Genomic DNA, 17,932 nt, shown 5'->3' with positions numbered 1-17,932 from the left:
AGCTTTATTACCTGTGATAAATTGCAACCTTCTGTGGTTATATAATTGAAATAATATATAAGTCCAAATGGCAGTTTAAATTCTTATTTGATTAATTGATTAATAGCACTTTATTTTATATTACTTCAATCCATTAAAGTAAGAAAAAAACAAAACTTACTGGAATAGCAGCAGGGAAAAAGAAATATCCAAAGGGATTTTTTTATTGGTACTTTTAGGTCAGAATATAAGGAGTATAAAGTACTGAAAAAAACTTTAGTAGTTAACTTTAAAAGTCCAATTCATCTAAAAAAATAAAGTAAAATAAGTGCAGTAGTATTAGTACAATTTCTTTTCCACCCTTGATCTCAATGCCTTTTCAGTTTTGGTTCTTTTGTTACTCCTTAAGGTTTTGTTTAAAAATAATGAATTACACTGGCTGAGTACTGAGAGCAGAGCCATTAAAAGTCCTATGTCTGACTCTCAGTCATGCCAATGCGATTAATCTCTTTTGATTTATAACCCTGTGTGCATCCTGGAGTAGTTTTAGGCCTTAGTTATAAAGTAATATAGTACAATTTATATATTACAAATACTGTTGCTGCATACAGGACTCCACCGGTCCCTACTGGTCCCAGGCCTGACTCACAGTCATGCCAATAGGACTGATCTTCTCCAGGTCCTCCATCTGCAATCCTTTTTGTCTCGCAACCCCTTTTAACTGAATGGCCATTTCAGATCTGGCATCATCCATGCTGGCAGAGCTGCTGAGTCTACACCCTCCCCTCTTCTGCCCCTCATCCATGTTGGCATTGCAGTTTTTTAAGTTACCATCAGTGTACACCCTGTTTCTGGCGCCAAAGGGAAGACTGTTTGAATTTGCTCCTGACGCTCTTCTGTCTTCCCTGCCTGGCCCGTGAACCCTTCTGTTACCTGTTGGTAAGATAAAACAGCAACAGCACCTGGAACGGGTTCTGCACACAGCCTGGAAGCCTCGCTTGAAGTTCTCGTTGTAGTAGCCGTAGATGATTGGGTTGACACTGGAGTTCGAGAAAGCCAGCCAATGTGCGAACGGGAACACATAGCCAGAAAGCAGCTCAAGTTCCTCCTGCTCCAGACCTCCATAGTCTGTCAGGAGCATGAGGATCCATAAGGGGAGCCAGGAAAGCGTAAAAAGTAGGGCCACCACAATCAACATTTTGATCACCTTGATCTTTTTGTGTGAAATGAGTGGCCTGGCAGGGTTTTGACCACCTCCACTGTCCTGCTGCTCGTTTCCAGAAATGACAGATGTAGTGTAAAGCTTGATGCCGATACGGCCGTACATGAGCGTGATGACCGTGAGTGGGATCAGGTAGATGTGGGCGAACAGGACCGTGGTGTAGACTTTCCTCATGTGAGGGTCAGCCCAGTTCTCAAAGCAAGACAAGAGTGGATAGGTGTAGTTGTAGTCCAAATTGTACACCATATAGTGATGCTTGACATGCTCCACAGTCAGTGTTGCTGCCGAAGGGCACATAATCACCAATGCCAGCACCCAAATCATCGCTATGGTCAGCTTGGCAACCAGCAAGGTCAGTTTAGGCTGGAAAGGGTAGACAATGCAACGGAACCTGAAAGGATTTATAAGACAGGGTTAATTAGAACTGACTTTCTTCTACAACATTCTTATGAATACATTAGTACAGAATTGTACCCCTAAAACCTTTGCATATGTAGGTGGCTAGTTAGACTTCCCAAATGTAAAATAATGGCAAAAAAAAAATGCCTGTAATTAGCAGATCCTGAGGATCCCGCTTTTTCTGTTTCCTATTAACTCACAAAACGCATGCTTTAAAGTGAATCAAAGTTAGATAAGTGAAAAGAGGAATATTTTAGGAGGGGGTGGGGGGCAAGGGGGGGGGGGGGCGTACAATGCCTTGCTAGAAGTGCGCCCACCCTTTATATTGGGCCTGTACCTAGAATTAACCAATCATATTCACCCTCATGTTCAAAAGAAATTACCATAGCCTCTTATCAATTAAGTCAACTCAAAATGACAATCAACTTTTTTTGTTAAACTGTTGACTGCTGAAGCAAAATGCCTTGCAAAGCATGTATATGACCTCAATGCCAAAATATATCAATCAGATAAAAAAAATTTATCAATACAATGATGTTATTAAAAAAAAACAGGAAGTTGCTCTATTAATTAAGAATTAAAAAAAAAATTAAGTGAAATCTTTCAAGCTGCCAAGAAACATACAGCAACATAATAAAAATTGCAGAAATATCTGGAAAGTTCTGGTTACTCCATTATTTTCTTGACAAATTTGGACTATCGGGTATAATGACTAGATGGAAGATTTCCCTTAATGGAAGACCTTCTCAAGATGGAAGATGGAAGCAATTATGCATTGCGCCAAAATAAAAACTACTCTCACTCATGTTCTATACCGATTATCCTGTGCAGGGTCACAGGAAGCTTAGAGCCTACTCCAGGGGACTCGGGAAACAGGTGGGTATACACTGTGATGGGAAAACACAGTCCATCCAGGGCACAAGCACATTCATGGATTTACTCACAAACTATAGGCAACTTGGGAACGCCAATTAGCCTACAGTAATCCTCTTGTCTTTGGACTGTATGAGAAAACCCGAGTACTCAGAGGAAACCCATCACGCACTAAGGGGAGAACATACAAACTCCACACGCATTGACCTAAAGGTGGGAATTAAACCCTCAACCCTGGGGATGAAAGGCCACAATGCTAGCCAATGTACCACAAATACCTAAAAAAAATTATTACACAAAACCTGCAGGCTGAAAGCACTAATCCAGCAAAGTCAACAAAGAAACAGCTTCAAAGCTGATCAACCATTTAGATCAAAATATCTCTCTCTCGCTCTCGCTCTCTCTCATATAAAACTGTGAAATGATTCGAAGAGGGCTGTGCTTATCACAATCTGATAGATTTTGAGCAAAGGATTAAAGTAAGGGCTACTTATGAAACCAGCTTCCCTCCTAAAACATTTCTATTTGTTTTGGGTTTTTTTTTTTTTCAGTTTTGTTGATCATTTAATTAGTTTTTAGCATAAAAAGCCACAGCATTACCAGCAGGTGTGTAGACTTGTGATATCCACCATATGTTCCACTGCCATTGGCAATACTGTTTGTAATTCTTGTTTACAACACAACCACCAAACCCAAACATTATGCTCCTCTCGATTTCTCATGCAGTCATAACTGTAATAAATTGGTTTAAATAATTAGCAATAAACATGGTGTACAAAAAAGAATAATAAAAAAAACATTGTGACTCATTACAGACCTTGAATCATTTTACAAAGTGCTTCTCTGAAATTCATTACACATTGTTATTGGGGTTATTGTTAATATTTCCTAAGCCAATTAACTTTTGGAAGTAATAATTATAGACATGGTGATTGTTTTGTCCTCGTTCCCAAGCTCTTATTAGTTACCTATCAACAACAAAACAGAAATAAATGATCATGTTGGAACAAACCTGTCTACGGCAATGGCCACTAGAGTGAAGATGGAGGCTGCGACAGACATTCCCTGCACCAAGCCACTCATCTTGCACACCGTGTTCGAGAAGGGCCAACCTGAAGGGAAAAAATACATTTAATTAAAAAAAGAAACGTTTTTTTACGTTTTTAAGTGAAGGCGATTCCAGGCAAAGGTCACCCAGTCCATGGGAAAAAGGAGACATAATTCATAAGGTTCTGACTTAGTCATACAGATGAGACACTAAACCTACCAGGCAACTGCAGAACATCTGTTTAAACTCCCTAAACCACTCCAGCGCGTTAAAATTCACTTATACTAGTTCAGCGCTGTTATTTCAGCCAAAGTGAAAATATGAACTAATCCCAGTAAAAATATTCACTTTATCTTTTCTAATTAATACCTATTGGTGCAGGTGTTTGTTTACATTGAGACAGTAGCGCATTAGTAGATTATTTTAAAGTAGATTATTAAATCCCACACATAACTGTTCATAACATCACTTTTACTCAACATTTAGATTTTATTTATGGTGCAGATTAAACTTCAGACGGAGATCTAAGGACTGCAGGAGATTCAGTTCATTTTAGACAGACACTTTTGCGTGATGCTGTAACAATGTACAGATAAAAGCTTTCTTGTATTTATATGGATAATAAAATTTTGTTGTAATTTATATTTTTATGGTGATGATGTAACGGGGGGGCATTTATTAAAAAAAGAATATATATATATTTTTAATTACATTAAATCTTTTTGTGTTTATTTGGATCTTGGAGTTTTGTAGTGATCCTGTCTCATAACGTTTCTCCATTCAATGTCAAATCCATGCTGACAAAACAGCAAATATTTTCTTGATGTAAATAATGATAAGAATTTGTTTGTTTTTAGAGAAGAGATTACATTAAAAGTTATGCAAATGAATTCACTGATACTAAGCTTGTCTTTGCTTTGAGGCTTTTTGTTCACATAAATACGAGTCCAAATGTCACACTCATAACACTGGAACTGCCCATGAAAGAACATTAAAATGTGACACAGACACAAAGAGTGACTTTGGTTTCCCGAGGATATGGGTCTGTGTTTCAATAGATGGAATTGTTGTGCTCGGGATTGTGATGAGGCAAGAGCCAAACAGAAGATGAAATTCTGCTATGTGTCGCCCTTATCGTTCCTAATAAAGACACACGAGAGATAGAGACAAACACTCAAACAATCAGTTTTATGATTAGCCAGCCTGACTGTGACTCATGTCCCAGCTACAGTGTCCATAATTTTCTGTCTTATATCAAGTGGAATGATGTCTGTTTCCGCTGAGAAATAGACAAACCGTCTGAATTTCCTGAAATACACTGTATAAAATCTATTGGATATTTAATTTTCCGTTAAATAAAAGCATATGGCAAATAATGAAGTGGTTTTCAGAAGTCATGGTTTATTTGAATCAAGCTGTATTATTGGTCCCTACACACTATGAAGTACCCTTCAGTTTTCTTTCCTATTTTTGGAGGTTTTCTCACAGTTAGCTGATTAATTTAATTGTGAAATATCTACAGAATGCAGATTCCAAGATTTTGAAATGCTTAAACATATATTATTATTATTATTATCATTAATATTATTATTATTATTCCTGGACTAACTAGAGCTATCCTTGAGGAAATCAAGGAAATATGTTATTCAAAGAAGATGACTATAACATGTAATGGGGTCACATGTTTGTATGGTGTTGAAACTAAGAAATGGTTCAATGCACACAAAAGTGGTGAGACAATATGTTTTTAAATGTATAAGCTACCTGGGGAAAAGTAAAACCTATACATTTCTCATAGAAAAAAAATACTTTATGACTTTGCTCATTGGACTGAGACTAAACAGCTGTGTGTCGATAAGAAAACCATTTGATACTGAAACTCATCAGAAAAATATATATAAATTTGCTAGGGAGTATAAAAACTGGAATTTGGAGTGATAGAGAAAGGTCATGTGACCTAATGAGTCCAGATTAAGTCTATTCCAGAGCGATGGGCATGCAAGTTGGCATTTCTTCAGTAAAGAAACAGACTGTTTAAAGCATGTGAAGATTAGTGATCGTGCAGAGGAGAGATTGAATATCTCAGTGAACACAGGTGTTAGCTGGTAAGCGCAGGCTCTGAGGACCGGATCTGAGATGCCGTCTGGTTCTGTTGATGTCCTGGTGTTCTCTCTCCTAAAGGAATCCTTCATGTTATCCTCCCAGATGATGAATGTGCTTTCTGATCTGACTCTCTCCAAATGCATGCCGCATCAAGCACTCTGTTAGCATGGTTCTTTGAAGCGAGACTAAAAAGTCAGTGAGGGACCTTGTCCGCATTGATCATTCTGAATGTCAGTGTTTTATAGTCTGAAAGCGTTCCTAATCCCTGCCATCTGTTGGAAGTATGACTTGAGTTTCCTTCCATAGCGCTTGCACAACCTTAATGTTCATGTTTTTTTGCGGTTTGACTCTCCTACCAACAGTACAGGATCTCAATAATCAAAAATTAACGCAGCTCCAGATAGATATGAACATTACAACACTGATTAAGGCTGTTGAAACATTGCATGGAGAATGCGCCATAAACAAAGCTAAAGACGATCCAATTAAATATTGCAATGGATGATTTTTTTTTTTTTTGGGGGGGGGGGGGTTAGAGGGGAGGTGTATCATGAGATCTGATGTGGGAGATTTTTTATTCCTTCATTTGTAAATGTTACCTAATTTTAAAACATTAAACAAAGGCTGTATTTTTAGTCAAAAGAACCAACGAACGGCGCAGGACTCTGTGCCGATCTGGATGAAATAAGCAGGATTTATTGCCGCAATAAAACCCAAGTGAGCCGCATTTGTAATGCTTAGGTCGTAAATCCAAGCATGATCAAGAGCAGACTGTCTGTAAGTAACATGCAGGCTCATTATATACAGTTTTCAAGGGGAGGGATGCACACCTTATCTCCTCCCTTAGTTACTTTTTTCCCTCCTTACCAAATTATTAACTAATTATAGGCAAACCTATCCCAAGAATTTCTCCCATTATGTTTACATTTTTTATATCATATTATGTTACGCCATATACCTCGTCATCTGACTCCCTACGTCATCTGTACCAAGTGATTATATTTTTTTCCATTAAAATTAATTTTTCTTGCAAATTACTTTCTATTATTTTTACACTTCTTTTGCTTAGTTTATAAAAAAATAAAAAATAACAGGGCGGTGCTTATCTTTACTATACATTCCAGGTTTTTCCTCGTTTATTCTACAGTTCGCAAGAGACAGACCATGGGTAAGCATCTCTTTGTTTGGTATTATGTATTGTAAATGCACATAATGGTTTATTTTTGTGTGTCCTCTTATTAAACTTAGTATTCGTAATACTGATTTTGTGTCTTTTGGTTATTTGTCTATATTTTTACTTAGACATGTATGCGCGACTGCAAGTGCACGTGTATCCATCACATGTTTCAATCCTTCATTAAGTGTGCTCATGTCTCTGCCAAGTCTGGCACCTGGCGTCTTATCTTATGATCATGTCTCTGTCGGGTCAGGCACCTGGCGCCTTATCTTGTCTATTTATCATACACATGACAGCTAATTATAAAATAAGTACTGTACAGTTCATGTCTGGGACCCTCTAGGGTTTTTCCCCATGTACTTTTGGGTACACACTGTACACTGAGTATCACTACCCATCCCCTTACTGTTTATGTTTTATGACCTGTCTCATATTCGTCTGCTTTTCTTATCTGACCTCTAAATGAACCCAGTATGTTTTATGACCTGTCATACTCTCTACCTACGTCTATATTGTTTCACTAAGAATAATATTATGTTGATTCATTTTACCATATTGTTACATTGCTACATACACAAGTATATTTTACTAAAATATGCTAACACTGATCAGTGACATAAAATTAACCAAACACTAAAGACTGATAGACAGCTGTACTTATGATTTTCTATTTTTTAAGCTTTTCGAGAGGTTCACGCTGAGTTTGCTCCAAATGCCAACATGTAAACAGTAACAAGAAAAATGGTAATTTTCATTCAAAGCAAAGATCAATAAAGATCAATATTATGAAGGTGAGTGGAAAAACAGATCGGTGCAAATATAGTGGGCATATCACCTGACTTAAATGTCACTAAGTGAACGCATGAACCCATAGTATGGTCTAGGCAATAACAACAAAATAAAAAGGAATCACACACTGTGTCATGGTTAAATGTGATGTAAATGTAATTTGATGTAAAAAAAAAAAAGTATATGGAGGTACACCATATGGACAAAAGTATTTGGCCAAACCTGTTAATTCTTTAATTCAGGTGCTTCAATCAGGCCCCTAATACCGAGTCTTAATGCTTTAGCATGCAGTACCAAGACATCTTGGACGATGCTATGCAACAGTTTGGTGAAGGCTCTTTTCTATTCCAACATGACTGAGCCCCAGTGCACAAAGCAAGGACTATAAAGACATGGTTTGATGAGTTTGGTGTGGAAGAACTCGACTGGCCCGAACACAGAGCCCTGGCCTCAACCCCATCAAGCACCTTCGGGGTGAACTAGAACAGAGATCGCGAGCCAGGCCTTCTCATTCAACATAAACGCTTTACAGTAGGAATTCCCAAAGAAACACTTCAAAATCCTGTAAACAGCCTTCCAAGAAGAGTGGAAGCTGTTACAGCTGCAGAAGGGGGACCGACTCCACTTTGAAATGTATGTATTTGGATACAGTATCATTGCAGGTTTGGCCAAATACTTCTGTCCATATAGTGTATTTTTACTTACAATAATACTAATGCTGCACAATAAAAAAAAATCAGAGTATGAAACTGAAGTATTTGCACTTTAGTATAATTCCATAGCAGTATTTCCATAGCATAAATAAAATGTAAGTTACAGGAAAAGTTTAACCTCTTAACTTTTTCCCAACTTTCATATTATGTAACATACATAATTTTCTAATGATGTCTAAGGTTATTTAAATTCAAAGGGCAAATTAATACCTGGAAAATAAAGCACCTTGGAAATAACAACTGTATGCCATTATTAACTCAGTCAGGCAGTATGAAGCCTTGGAGGAATGTCAGAGTTGAAGTGGCTTGGAACTTGTCTTTTATCAGAAGGACCACAGTTTCAGGACAGCCTCAGAACAATAATTATCCACAGACGTAACTCTGATGTGATGCAGTGTTCTCAAAGTCACCATGTTTATACCATCACATACTTTTTAACATTTCTTTCGCTCTGTAATTGCTTGGAAAACTTTCTTTTCACCGTCACACAATACAGGTCAAGCATCTGATGTTTCCGGCTACAGTTACTAGACAAATAACAGCCTTTTCAGATAAGAAAACAAAAACCAAACTCTGCTAATTACAGTCATTTGTATTAATGGTGTGTCGTGTTAATCAGCTGGTTACCTCTGAACTCCTGTGAACATATTATTATGTGAGAAACCAACAGAAAAGTTTCTCCACATGTTTATTTAACTACAGGAAAGGCACTACAAGAGAATAGGTTTATTTCTTAAAACAATAGATATTACAATTCATCTTCCTCCAGATAATTGTGGATTATATTACAAGCATGTTTTGTACTGAAACTTCTCAATATGTATGTACTGTATGGGAATGAGGCTTTGGCTGTTGTTTTATGTTTTGTTATGTTTTAAAACGAATCAGAAAATTTAAGATTTTTGAAGGAAAATGTTTTTTATTGTATTTTGCTGTGAAGATGCTCTACAGTGAAAAATACTTTTTTATTAAAAAAAAAAAAAGCCAAAAAGTCATTTTTTTTCCTTTGTTATCTATAAAACAATTTATGTGTAATATGTTTCTAAATCAAGCTAAAAAAAAAAAAAAAGCATCTAGGAACTTTCATAATTGTTTTTCTCTAAATACAAAAATTTTGATTTTATACGGAAAATAAATTAAACCATTTAATCCAATGCTGCTTTTGACAAAAGCTTGTTAATGGGAATTTCTGATGTTCAACCAGGAGAAAAAAATAATAAATTTTCTCTTGACTCAGAATTTCTACTTGGAAAGTCAGGATAGTGTCCTCGACTTAAAGTTCAGCATGTGGCGTGTACTCAGAATAGCTGCTTACAGCGTCAGCAGCAAACAACATAGCACTGCGGTATTTTTAGATATGGCCTGCTGTACTATACAATATACTAACATTAGCTAAATTGCTGCAAACCAAATCAAAATGTGCAGGTGTCCATGTCTTGCTTAACAGCTCATAGCTTAAAGGCTCAAATGTCAAATACAGCACTTTTGTGTGTCTAGTAAGTGAAACTTTTTGCAATCTTTAAAATTGACACATTAAAAAAAATAAATTTAAAAGCAAGGAGATAAAAATGTTATAGATGTGGTTTATTAAAGAAAGAAAGAAAGAAATGCCTATCCTAGCTTACTCTAATCTGAAGGCATAGATGTGCCAAGTTGTTTACTCCTTACTCACAGTGTTGATTGATTGTATTTTGGTTTATAAATTGATGTGTCTGAGCGTTGGAGATAAAGCGTATGGTAATCGGTCTGCTTTTCATCTATTCACTCTGTTCAATCTCTGACGCACGTTAACCGTGAATTGATTTGATGACTGGCACTTTGTAGGAAAATGGTGTTGAAATCATTTGCACGGTTGACAGAAAGCAGGATGTGACGCCTGCAGTTTGTTGTTTTGTCCGTCCCATGTTGCCTTACCTGTTCTCTCGCTTTTAAATTCCTAATAAAGTTCCCCATGAATCAGCACTTTTGTTCATGCAGAAATATTCAAATGAAGCACTTTGAACGCCTATAATGAGACTCGGTTTTAAGGACTGGGCACACAGTCTGGCCTTCAGGCTGTCTGTAGAAGGTCTTTAAAGTTCAAGAGACCTAGAGAGGTCTGTAGGTCATCTTCAAAGTGATCTTAGTGTAAGGAATTTAGGAAATTACTGCAGAAGTCTTCAGTCTTAGTGCTTTAAATAGGTCCTGAAGATGTCATGTTTTAAAACAACCCACGCACATCTTTTCTTTTTCTTTTTTTTTCTCACTGAGGTATTATTTTATAAAATTCCATAATAATTCAAAAGTGGTTTGGAGTGAACCCATAATACTGGGCTTTATGGGTTTAGCATAATTTGAATAACTTTAAGGGAATTTGTATACATTTGTTTTTTTAACTGTTTGTTTTCTTAATGTGCTTGTTTATTTATGTACAATATATTTTGCATATTTATATGCAAGGCCCTTAACCCTCAACTGCTCAGATGTATAATGAGATAAAAATGTAAGTCTGGATAAGAGCGTCTGCCAAGTATGTAAATGTAAATGTATATATTTTTATATTTTTTGCACAGTTTTATGTTTAAATACATAGACATTTTTGGAGAAAAAAACTGTGATCTTGCGTGTGAAAACCCAGCTAGTCTTTTATTTGTTTCATTTTTTTAGTCCTTTATTTGATTCATTGTCTTCTACATTAGATAGATAGATAGATAGATAGATAGATAGATAGATAGATAGATAGATAGATAGATAGATAGATAGATAGATAGCAACTAATAGGGTGAGTATGTGTAGTAACTATAGAAGACATTAGACAATGTTATGGAGTGAAAAAGGATTTTCTACATATGGATTTATGTACAGTAGAAAAGACTAAATCACAAAAAGGAAAAGAAATTATTTTAGCAGGGTTTTCACAGATTGAGTCACAAAGTATTACCATAGATGGGCGAAAGGTTATTTTGTATTATAGAGTATTCATTGAAATATTTACAATTTCAAAATTTTAAGACTTTATTTTTAACTTTTGTGAGTTTTTTTTATAATTATTACTGTTGTTATTTTTATGTTGCAAATCAAGTTAAGTAAAGCTACAATATATAAGTAATATAATACATTGTAACTTTACTTACCTTGATTTGCAACATTAAAAAAGCATATATATATATATATATATATATATATATATATATATATATATATATATATATTGCTGGGATAAACAAGAAATTAAACAATCAGGACATGTAACAGTCATTAATCAATTTCCTCTGAATACAGAATAATGCAGATTGTTTCTCAATTCCATAATGTTTACATTAAGGTTGAATTATTAGCAAAATGTTACCTGTGATAAGATTATCCACCAGCGTGGTTGGGATGCAGAAGACCCCTACCAGCAGGTCGCTCACTGCCAGGTTAAAGATGAACAGGTTGGTGACTGTTCTCATACGCCGGTTCTCCAACACGATAAGACACACCAGGCTGTTTCCCACCATGCAGAGCAGGAAGATAAAGAGGTATGCCATGATAAGACTGGTTGCCACGGGCAGAGAGTGCTGGTAGTATGGGTAATAAGTGTTTCTGGTGAAGTTGGTGGTGTTGCTGGTGGAGATGTTTAGGAGGCTTGAATTCATATAGAGATCTGACTGTACTGATGACATGTCACTTTCTGTGAAGGTCAAAGGCATGTTGTCCGAGATATCCGGAGAACTCATCACTGTATGTGCACCGGATGTGACCTGACAACACACACAATGGCAGAGCATTCGATAAATACATTGAAAAATGAGAGCGCATGCAGGAAGTAAATAGACACGGTAAAGGGGGCCAGGGGTCAGCTCAGTGGTTAAGGCATTGGACTACGGTTCGGAAGATCCCAGGTTCAAACCCCACAACCACCAAGTTGCCACTGTTGGGCCCTTGAGCAAGGTCCTTAACCCTCAACTGCTCAGATGTGTAATGAGATAAAATTGTAAGTCGCTCTGGATAAGATCATCTGCTAAATGTAAGTTTATAATGAATTATTGCTTGGTTGCTTAATGCCACACCGTTTACTATCCGGGTTCAACATACTTGGTAAAACGGGAGAGGTTACTCTCTAGGTTATTCATAGGAATGACAGGATATTTAAGTTTTTCAGCTACATGTCTTGTGTCTTCTCTATCTGTTTCAAAAGTACAAAGGTAATTAGCCTATTCTGGGGTGAACAAAGAGAATTAGTCATATAGAGACTCAAAGACAGACAGATGATAGCAAGTACATTAGCATATTTCGGTTAGACAAAAGGGTCCCAGCGAGCCATAGGAAGTATTACCATATAATGAATGAGGAAGCACAGTGAGGGGGCTGTTCTGTGGATGTATGATAGAACAAAGAGAGATGTACTGTACTGTAAGGCATAGAGGCATGGGAAAGTTTACATAATGTCAGAAAGCCATACAGACTCCCCCAGTTTCATGATAAAACTTATGGAACAAAAATGTATTGCCATTATTATGACTACTATTCATTTCCTGCTCTTCAAAGTGGAACAGACCAATCTCCAAAGATGACTAGAAGTGAAAATTCCAAAGAGATTTGTTGTTGGTCAATCTGGACAAATAGCTAGAAATCTTGAAATCCCTCTGTCTATTGTTAAAATACCTAAAGTTCTATATTCAAAGAGAAAATTGAAAGTATCCCAGGAACAGAATCATAACCTGGTTGAGCTTGACCTTCTGAAAGACAAGCTTTCTGCTTGTTCAAGGTCTGTTGAAAAGATACTATGCCTGGGCTAATTGTTGCTGAACAAAAGCAACAAAAAAGTATTAATAATATATTCATATCTAAATCTTACTTACTAAAAAATGTATTAAATATCGGCGCAAACATTTTATCAAAAAACTGTGTTTTGAACTGTCTGTTCAGTTCTTGAATGTCTGTGTATGTAACTGCGTCTGTGCTGGTGTGAAGCGCATCAGATGTCTGCTTTGGTGTGGAAACTTGTACAGACTCCAGTGGAGACATAGAGTGTTCTTTGAAGAAGTCCAGCCCTGATGTGCTCACTTTGTAGTAAACACAAAACAACAACTTCATAGCTCTCTTATACAGTATGACTGAACCCGTACTGTACATCAGGGGTAAAGTGGACTGGCAGCAAAACCAGACCGGGAATGTGTTTCCTGTTTGTTGTTAAAAAAAAAAAAAAACATCAATTAAAGACAGAAAGAAACAAATATGTTCATTTGTATGTTATATGTTAAACGATCAAACAAAATTTTCACAGAAAAGCAAAAAAACAATCAATTTATGATTTACACTACTGCAAAACAGTGACCAGTTTTTCTTTACACAGAACTAAACCTGAACCAGTAGACTAATGCACTGACATAAGCATAAAATACTGTCTTATGCATTAGGCTGTTGTTAGATAGTCCAACCTTGATAGTCCACCCAAAATTCAGATGTGCTGTGTTATGCAACACAATTGACGGTCTTGTAATGCAACGTTCAATACTTTAAATTAAGTAGTCCAACCTTACGTAAATAAATGATGCACTGTATTCTATTTTACTGCTTAAATTCAACTTCACTGACCTACATTACTGTATATGTGCAAAAGTATTTGGCCAAACCTGCAATGACATTATATTCAAATACATAAACTTCAGTATGGAGTCGGTCCTCCTTTTGCACCTATAACAGCTTCCACTCTTCTTGGAAGGCCGTCCACAAGATTTCGGAGTGTTTGTGCCCATCCATTCTGTAGAGCGTTTATGAGGTCAGGCACTGATGTTGGATGAGAAGGCCTGGCTCACAATCTCCATTCCAGTTAATCCCAAAGGTGCACGGTGGGGTTGAGATCAGGGCTTTGTGTTTGGTCCGGTTGAGTTCTTCCACACTGAACTCATCAAACCATGTCTTTATAGTTCTTGCTTTGTGCACTTTGTGCACTCAGTCATGTAGGAACAGAAAAGGGCATTCAATTAACTGCGATTGGCTCTCCCAATTGTCTAAGATGTCTTGGTATGCTGAAACATTAGGGGGTAGGAATAAGGGGCTGGATTGAAACACTTAATTCAATACTTAACCGTTTTGGCTAAATACTTTTGTCCATATAGTTTATGTTGTATCTATGATTTAAAGCTAATCCAAGAAAACTTTTCAACATTAACTGAGGAACATAGCTACAAACCCACCTCAGGCGTTCTGCCCAGATCTGACCTTACCATGTCATAAATAAAATAGAGCTAATCCCACTTGACTGGCAGTGCTGTCATCTCATGTGAAGGATGGGAAGGACAACACACAGTTCTCAGAGAGTTCATTTCTACTGATTCCACCACCATAGTAGGAATCCTATAAATAACAAGAAGTGTTTAAGTGCTAAAGATTATTGACGACACCAATCAGAGAATGCGAAAGCAATCGAAGAGTACAATCTTCTTCAGCAATGATAATTGGCCTGTTATGATTTTTCATTCGGTGTGTCTAATCAAGGAATGTCACTGTAATTTCATACAAGCCTGAATAAACAACATAAGAAGATGCTAATTAAGATTTTCTGGTTCGATAGAGATTTGGACCAGAGTTTATCCTTTGGTTTCTCTTTTATCTATTCATTCTATGTTTCTTTTTATCTCATCCTGAATGGTTGTATTTGTGAACACATTCCCGGGCACCAGCATTTAGAAGCTGACGACAGCCACATCAATACTTCCTACGGTATATAGTAAATGAAAAAGATCAATAGAGCTGTCAATTTAATGACATCGCTATACAGTGTCTTTGAATGTGCATTCCCTGAGAACTACGAATGCTAGCATGTTGAATGCAAAGATTGCTTTTATGATCATTTACAAGCGGTCTGCTGAAAAGTAATTCCTTTCAAATTATATATATACATACATATTCCATGTACAGTATCTTGTGCTAAACTTAAGGTCAAGCGTATTAAAATAAAAATAAAAAAACTCTCTTTTTGAACGCCCCTAAAAGGTTTATAATTAATTTGCATTTAAATTCCACAACTAATACACAATGCAAACAAATTAGAAATAAGAGTGTAAAAGCTCTGTTAATCACTGTGGCAGCCTGGCAACGTTCTACTTATCCAGGAGCCCACAAGATACCAAAGTTCTGTCCAATTTACACCAGACACACCATATGGTCAGAAGATTGAGGACACACCATCTAATTCTGTGGTCTTCCCTGATTTTTTTGGGATATCTAGATGTATCTGCTACTTATGCTCTGTAGCAGAGCTCTAAAGCTTCATAACGTCTCTAATCGGAGGTGCTGTTTGTTAATTAGTGATTTTTGAGGCAGGTAACTCTCTGAACTAAATGAACTTCTCTGTAGCAAAGGTAACTTTGTAAGTAAGGTCTTGCTTTCCTGGGAAGGTCTTCATGAGAGACAGTTTCATCTGGTGCTTGTTGGGTTCTGCAAATGCATTCAACACAATACTGTTCTCGCTTGTTCCAGAACAGCTGACCTTCGTGTCTTTAAAGCACAACTGATCGTTAGTGTTGTGGTTGTTATATAAATCACTAAACAAGAAAAATGGAATTCGAAGGTGTACAGTATCCACACTTTTGACTGATACAGTACTGCATATGTGCTTGTTTATCGATTCTATTTTCTATATAATGCGCTCCACTATTATGTAAAGGCTTTTCACAAGAAGTGTGCAGTGTGGCTGGTGGGATTTGTGTTTAAATACAAGAACATTAGTAACCTCAGGCACAGATGCTGCGACGTCAAGATGGTTGTAGTTCATCCCAAAGATCGAGTTCAGTCAGGGCTCTTTGAGAATCAATCGAGTTCTTCCAATCCAATCTGAAGACTCTTCATAGAGCTGGCTTTGTGTATAAGAACATTGCCATGCTGGAATAGGTTCGGGGTGGGTTTTTTTTTTCTTTCTTTTTTTAATGTTTTATCTTATTCCCTTTATAAAGAGAATTAAGTAGCTGTAGCTTCTTTAATGTAAGTGTAAAGAGGAACTAGCTTATCTCTCAGACATTACATTTAAAGGTAAAAAAAAGCATTTTGTGTCATTTCTTACCGAAATGACACGTTTAATTGTCAGTAAATTGTTATGCTACATGTGTAGTAACACACTTTGGGACACACATTGTTCAGATTTGCTCTGGCTTCAAACCAGGCCAGCATGAATTATTTATCAATATCATTCCAGTCTGTCATGTGTTATTTCTTACCTATCGATTGTGTCCAACACATCACTGTCCATCATTCTTGGCTGCTTTTTTAGAATTCAACCACAGTCACATTCAAGAATTTTTTAAAGAAATCCTCACAATACATGCAAAAAAAAAAAAAAAAAAAAACCTTGCATAGCATACACACAAGCTATTCCCGCAGAAAAGGCACTGCTATTGGTTTTCCTTTTGTTACAACATGCTCCTGAAATTCATGAGAAATTTCTGAGAATTTCAACCAACCTGTATGTAAAGTGTTGACTGTCTTAGTGTCTCTCAATATAATTCATTAAATTATATTGGAGTTTGCTCTCTCTATCCCCATGCTTTCTGGGGATCGAAAGATAAAAAACAAAAAAAGGACTCTGGCTGGTGTATAAAACCTGAGAAAGTATGGATTTATTAATGGATTTATTTAACACCCCTACCCCTCCCCTAATTACACCAACTTTTCCGATATCCTTTAGAGAATATCACGTTCCTGCACATTTAAATCCTGAAACTAGTTCAACACTGACGTTTCCTTTTTCTCCCTAATTAAGAATACAGTCATGGACACACTTATCTTTTCATACCTCCATTTGCACTGTTACTCTTTACAACATGAAATCCTTGACTAGTGAGCAGAAAGTGGAGGTAAGACGTCAATACCGTGTGGAATCCATGTACTGTAGGTTTGCAAGGTTTTTGTTGTTGTTGTTTATCACAAGCTAAAAAGCACTACAAATGTTAATGAAGCTCAGAGGTACAGCGGTTATCATTAAGGTCAAATAATGTGCATGTTAACGATGCTCCTGTAGAGGTGCACAGGATGTTGCTCTCCATTTAAAACCCTTTTTTTTTTCTAAAACTGTATATAAAAAGGATTTAAACATCAGAGCGGCTGAAGGTTATTAGATCAATTTGCATAATTGCCTTTGCAAGAGAAGCAGCATCGAGACACTGCTAAGACAGGATGACATCTCTGAACTGCTGCTGCTGCTTTAGCCAAACTTGAAGAAATTACAAAACCTTTTTTCAATTTACTGAAATCTTAAGAGTCTAAACTCTAAGTGCAGTTAATGTAACATGCCATTTGTGATTTAAAAAGAATTGATGTTGCAAGAAAATTTAATTTAAGTGAGAGTTTTTTTCTTTGTGATCTTTCTTTTTCATTCATTCAAGAACACAACTAAAACCTGTCCCATATATGTATATATTTATATTTGCACATCAATACTATAATGTCCAAAAAATTAAAATAAACATAGTATGTTATAAATGTATGCATTTACAACAGTAGTGTTTATTTCTGAAATTCAGAACACACTCTATCAATTTGAGATTCTGAGAAATAACTGTCAGGATTCATTTAATGAAAGAAAATCTCACAAATGTACTCATAAACTTCAGAAAATGCCCTGAAGCGTTACCAGTCCCATGTGTGCATTTGGCACTTTTTTGTCCCTA

General features: G+C 36.5%; 1 protein-coding gene across 1 annotated transcript; it reads right to left on the bottom strand.

The window, feature by feature from the left end:
• Positions 1-604: 604 nt before the first annotated feature.
• npffr1l2 (neuropeptide FF receptor 1 like 2) lies at positions 605-12,001 on the bottom strand. The gene is made up of 3 exons (XM_053481306.1): positions 11,632-12,001; positions 3,486-3,585; positions 605-1,592 (listed from the first exon to the last, which is right to left on the bottom strand). Exons 1-3 carry the CDS (start codon positions 11,999-12,001, stop codon positions 605-607), a joined length of 1,458 nt encoding a protein of 485 aa, XP_053337281.1.
• Between the last annotated feature and the right edge of the window lie 5,931 nt (positions 12,002-17,932).

Source organism: Clarias gariepinus, chromosome 21 (assembly GCF_024256425.1).
Source record: "Clarias gariepinus isolate MV-2021 ecotype Netherlands chromosome 21, CGAR_prim_01v2, whole genome shotgun sequence".
Classification (NCBI taxonomy): domain Eukaryota; kingdom Metazoa; phylum Chordata; class Actinopteri; order Siluriformes; family Clariidae; genus Clarias; species Clarias gariepinus.
Note: the sequence above shows the minus strand (reverse complement) of the source record. Positions and strands in the feature narration are given on the sequence as shown.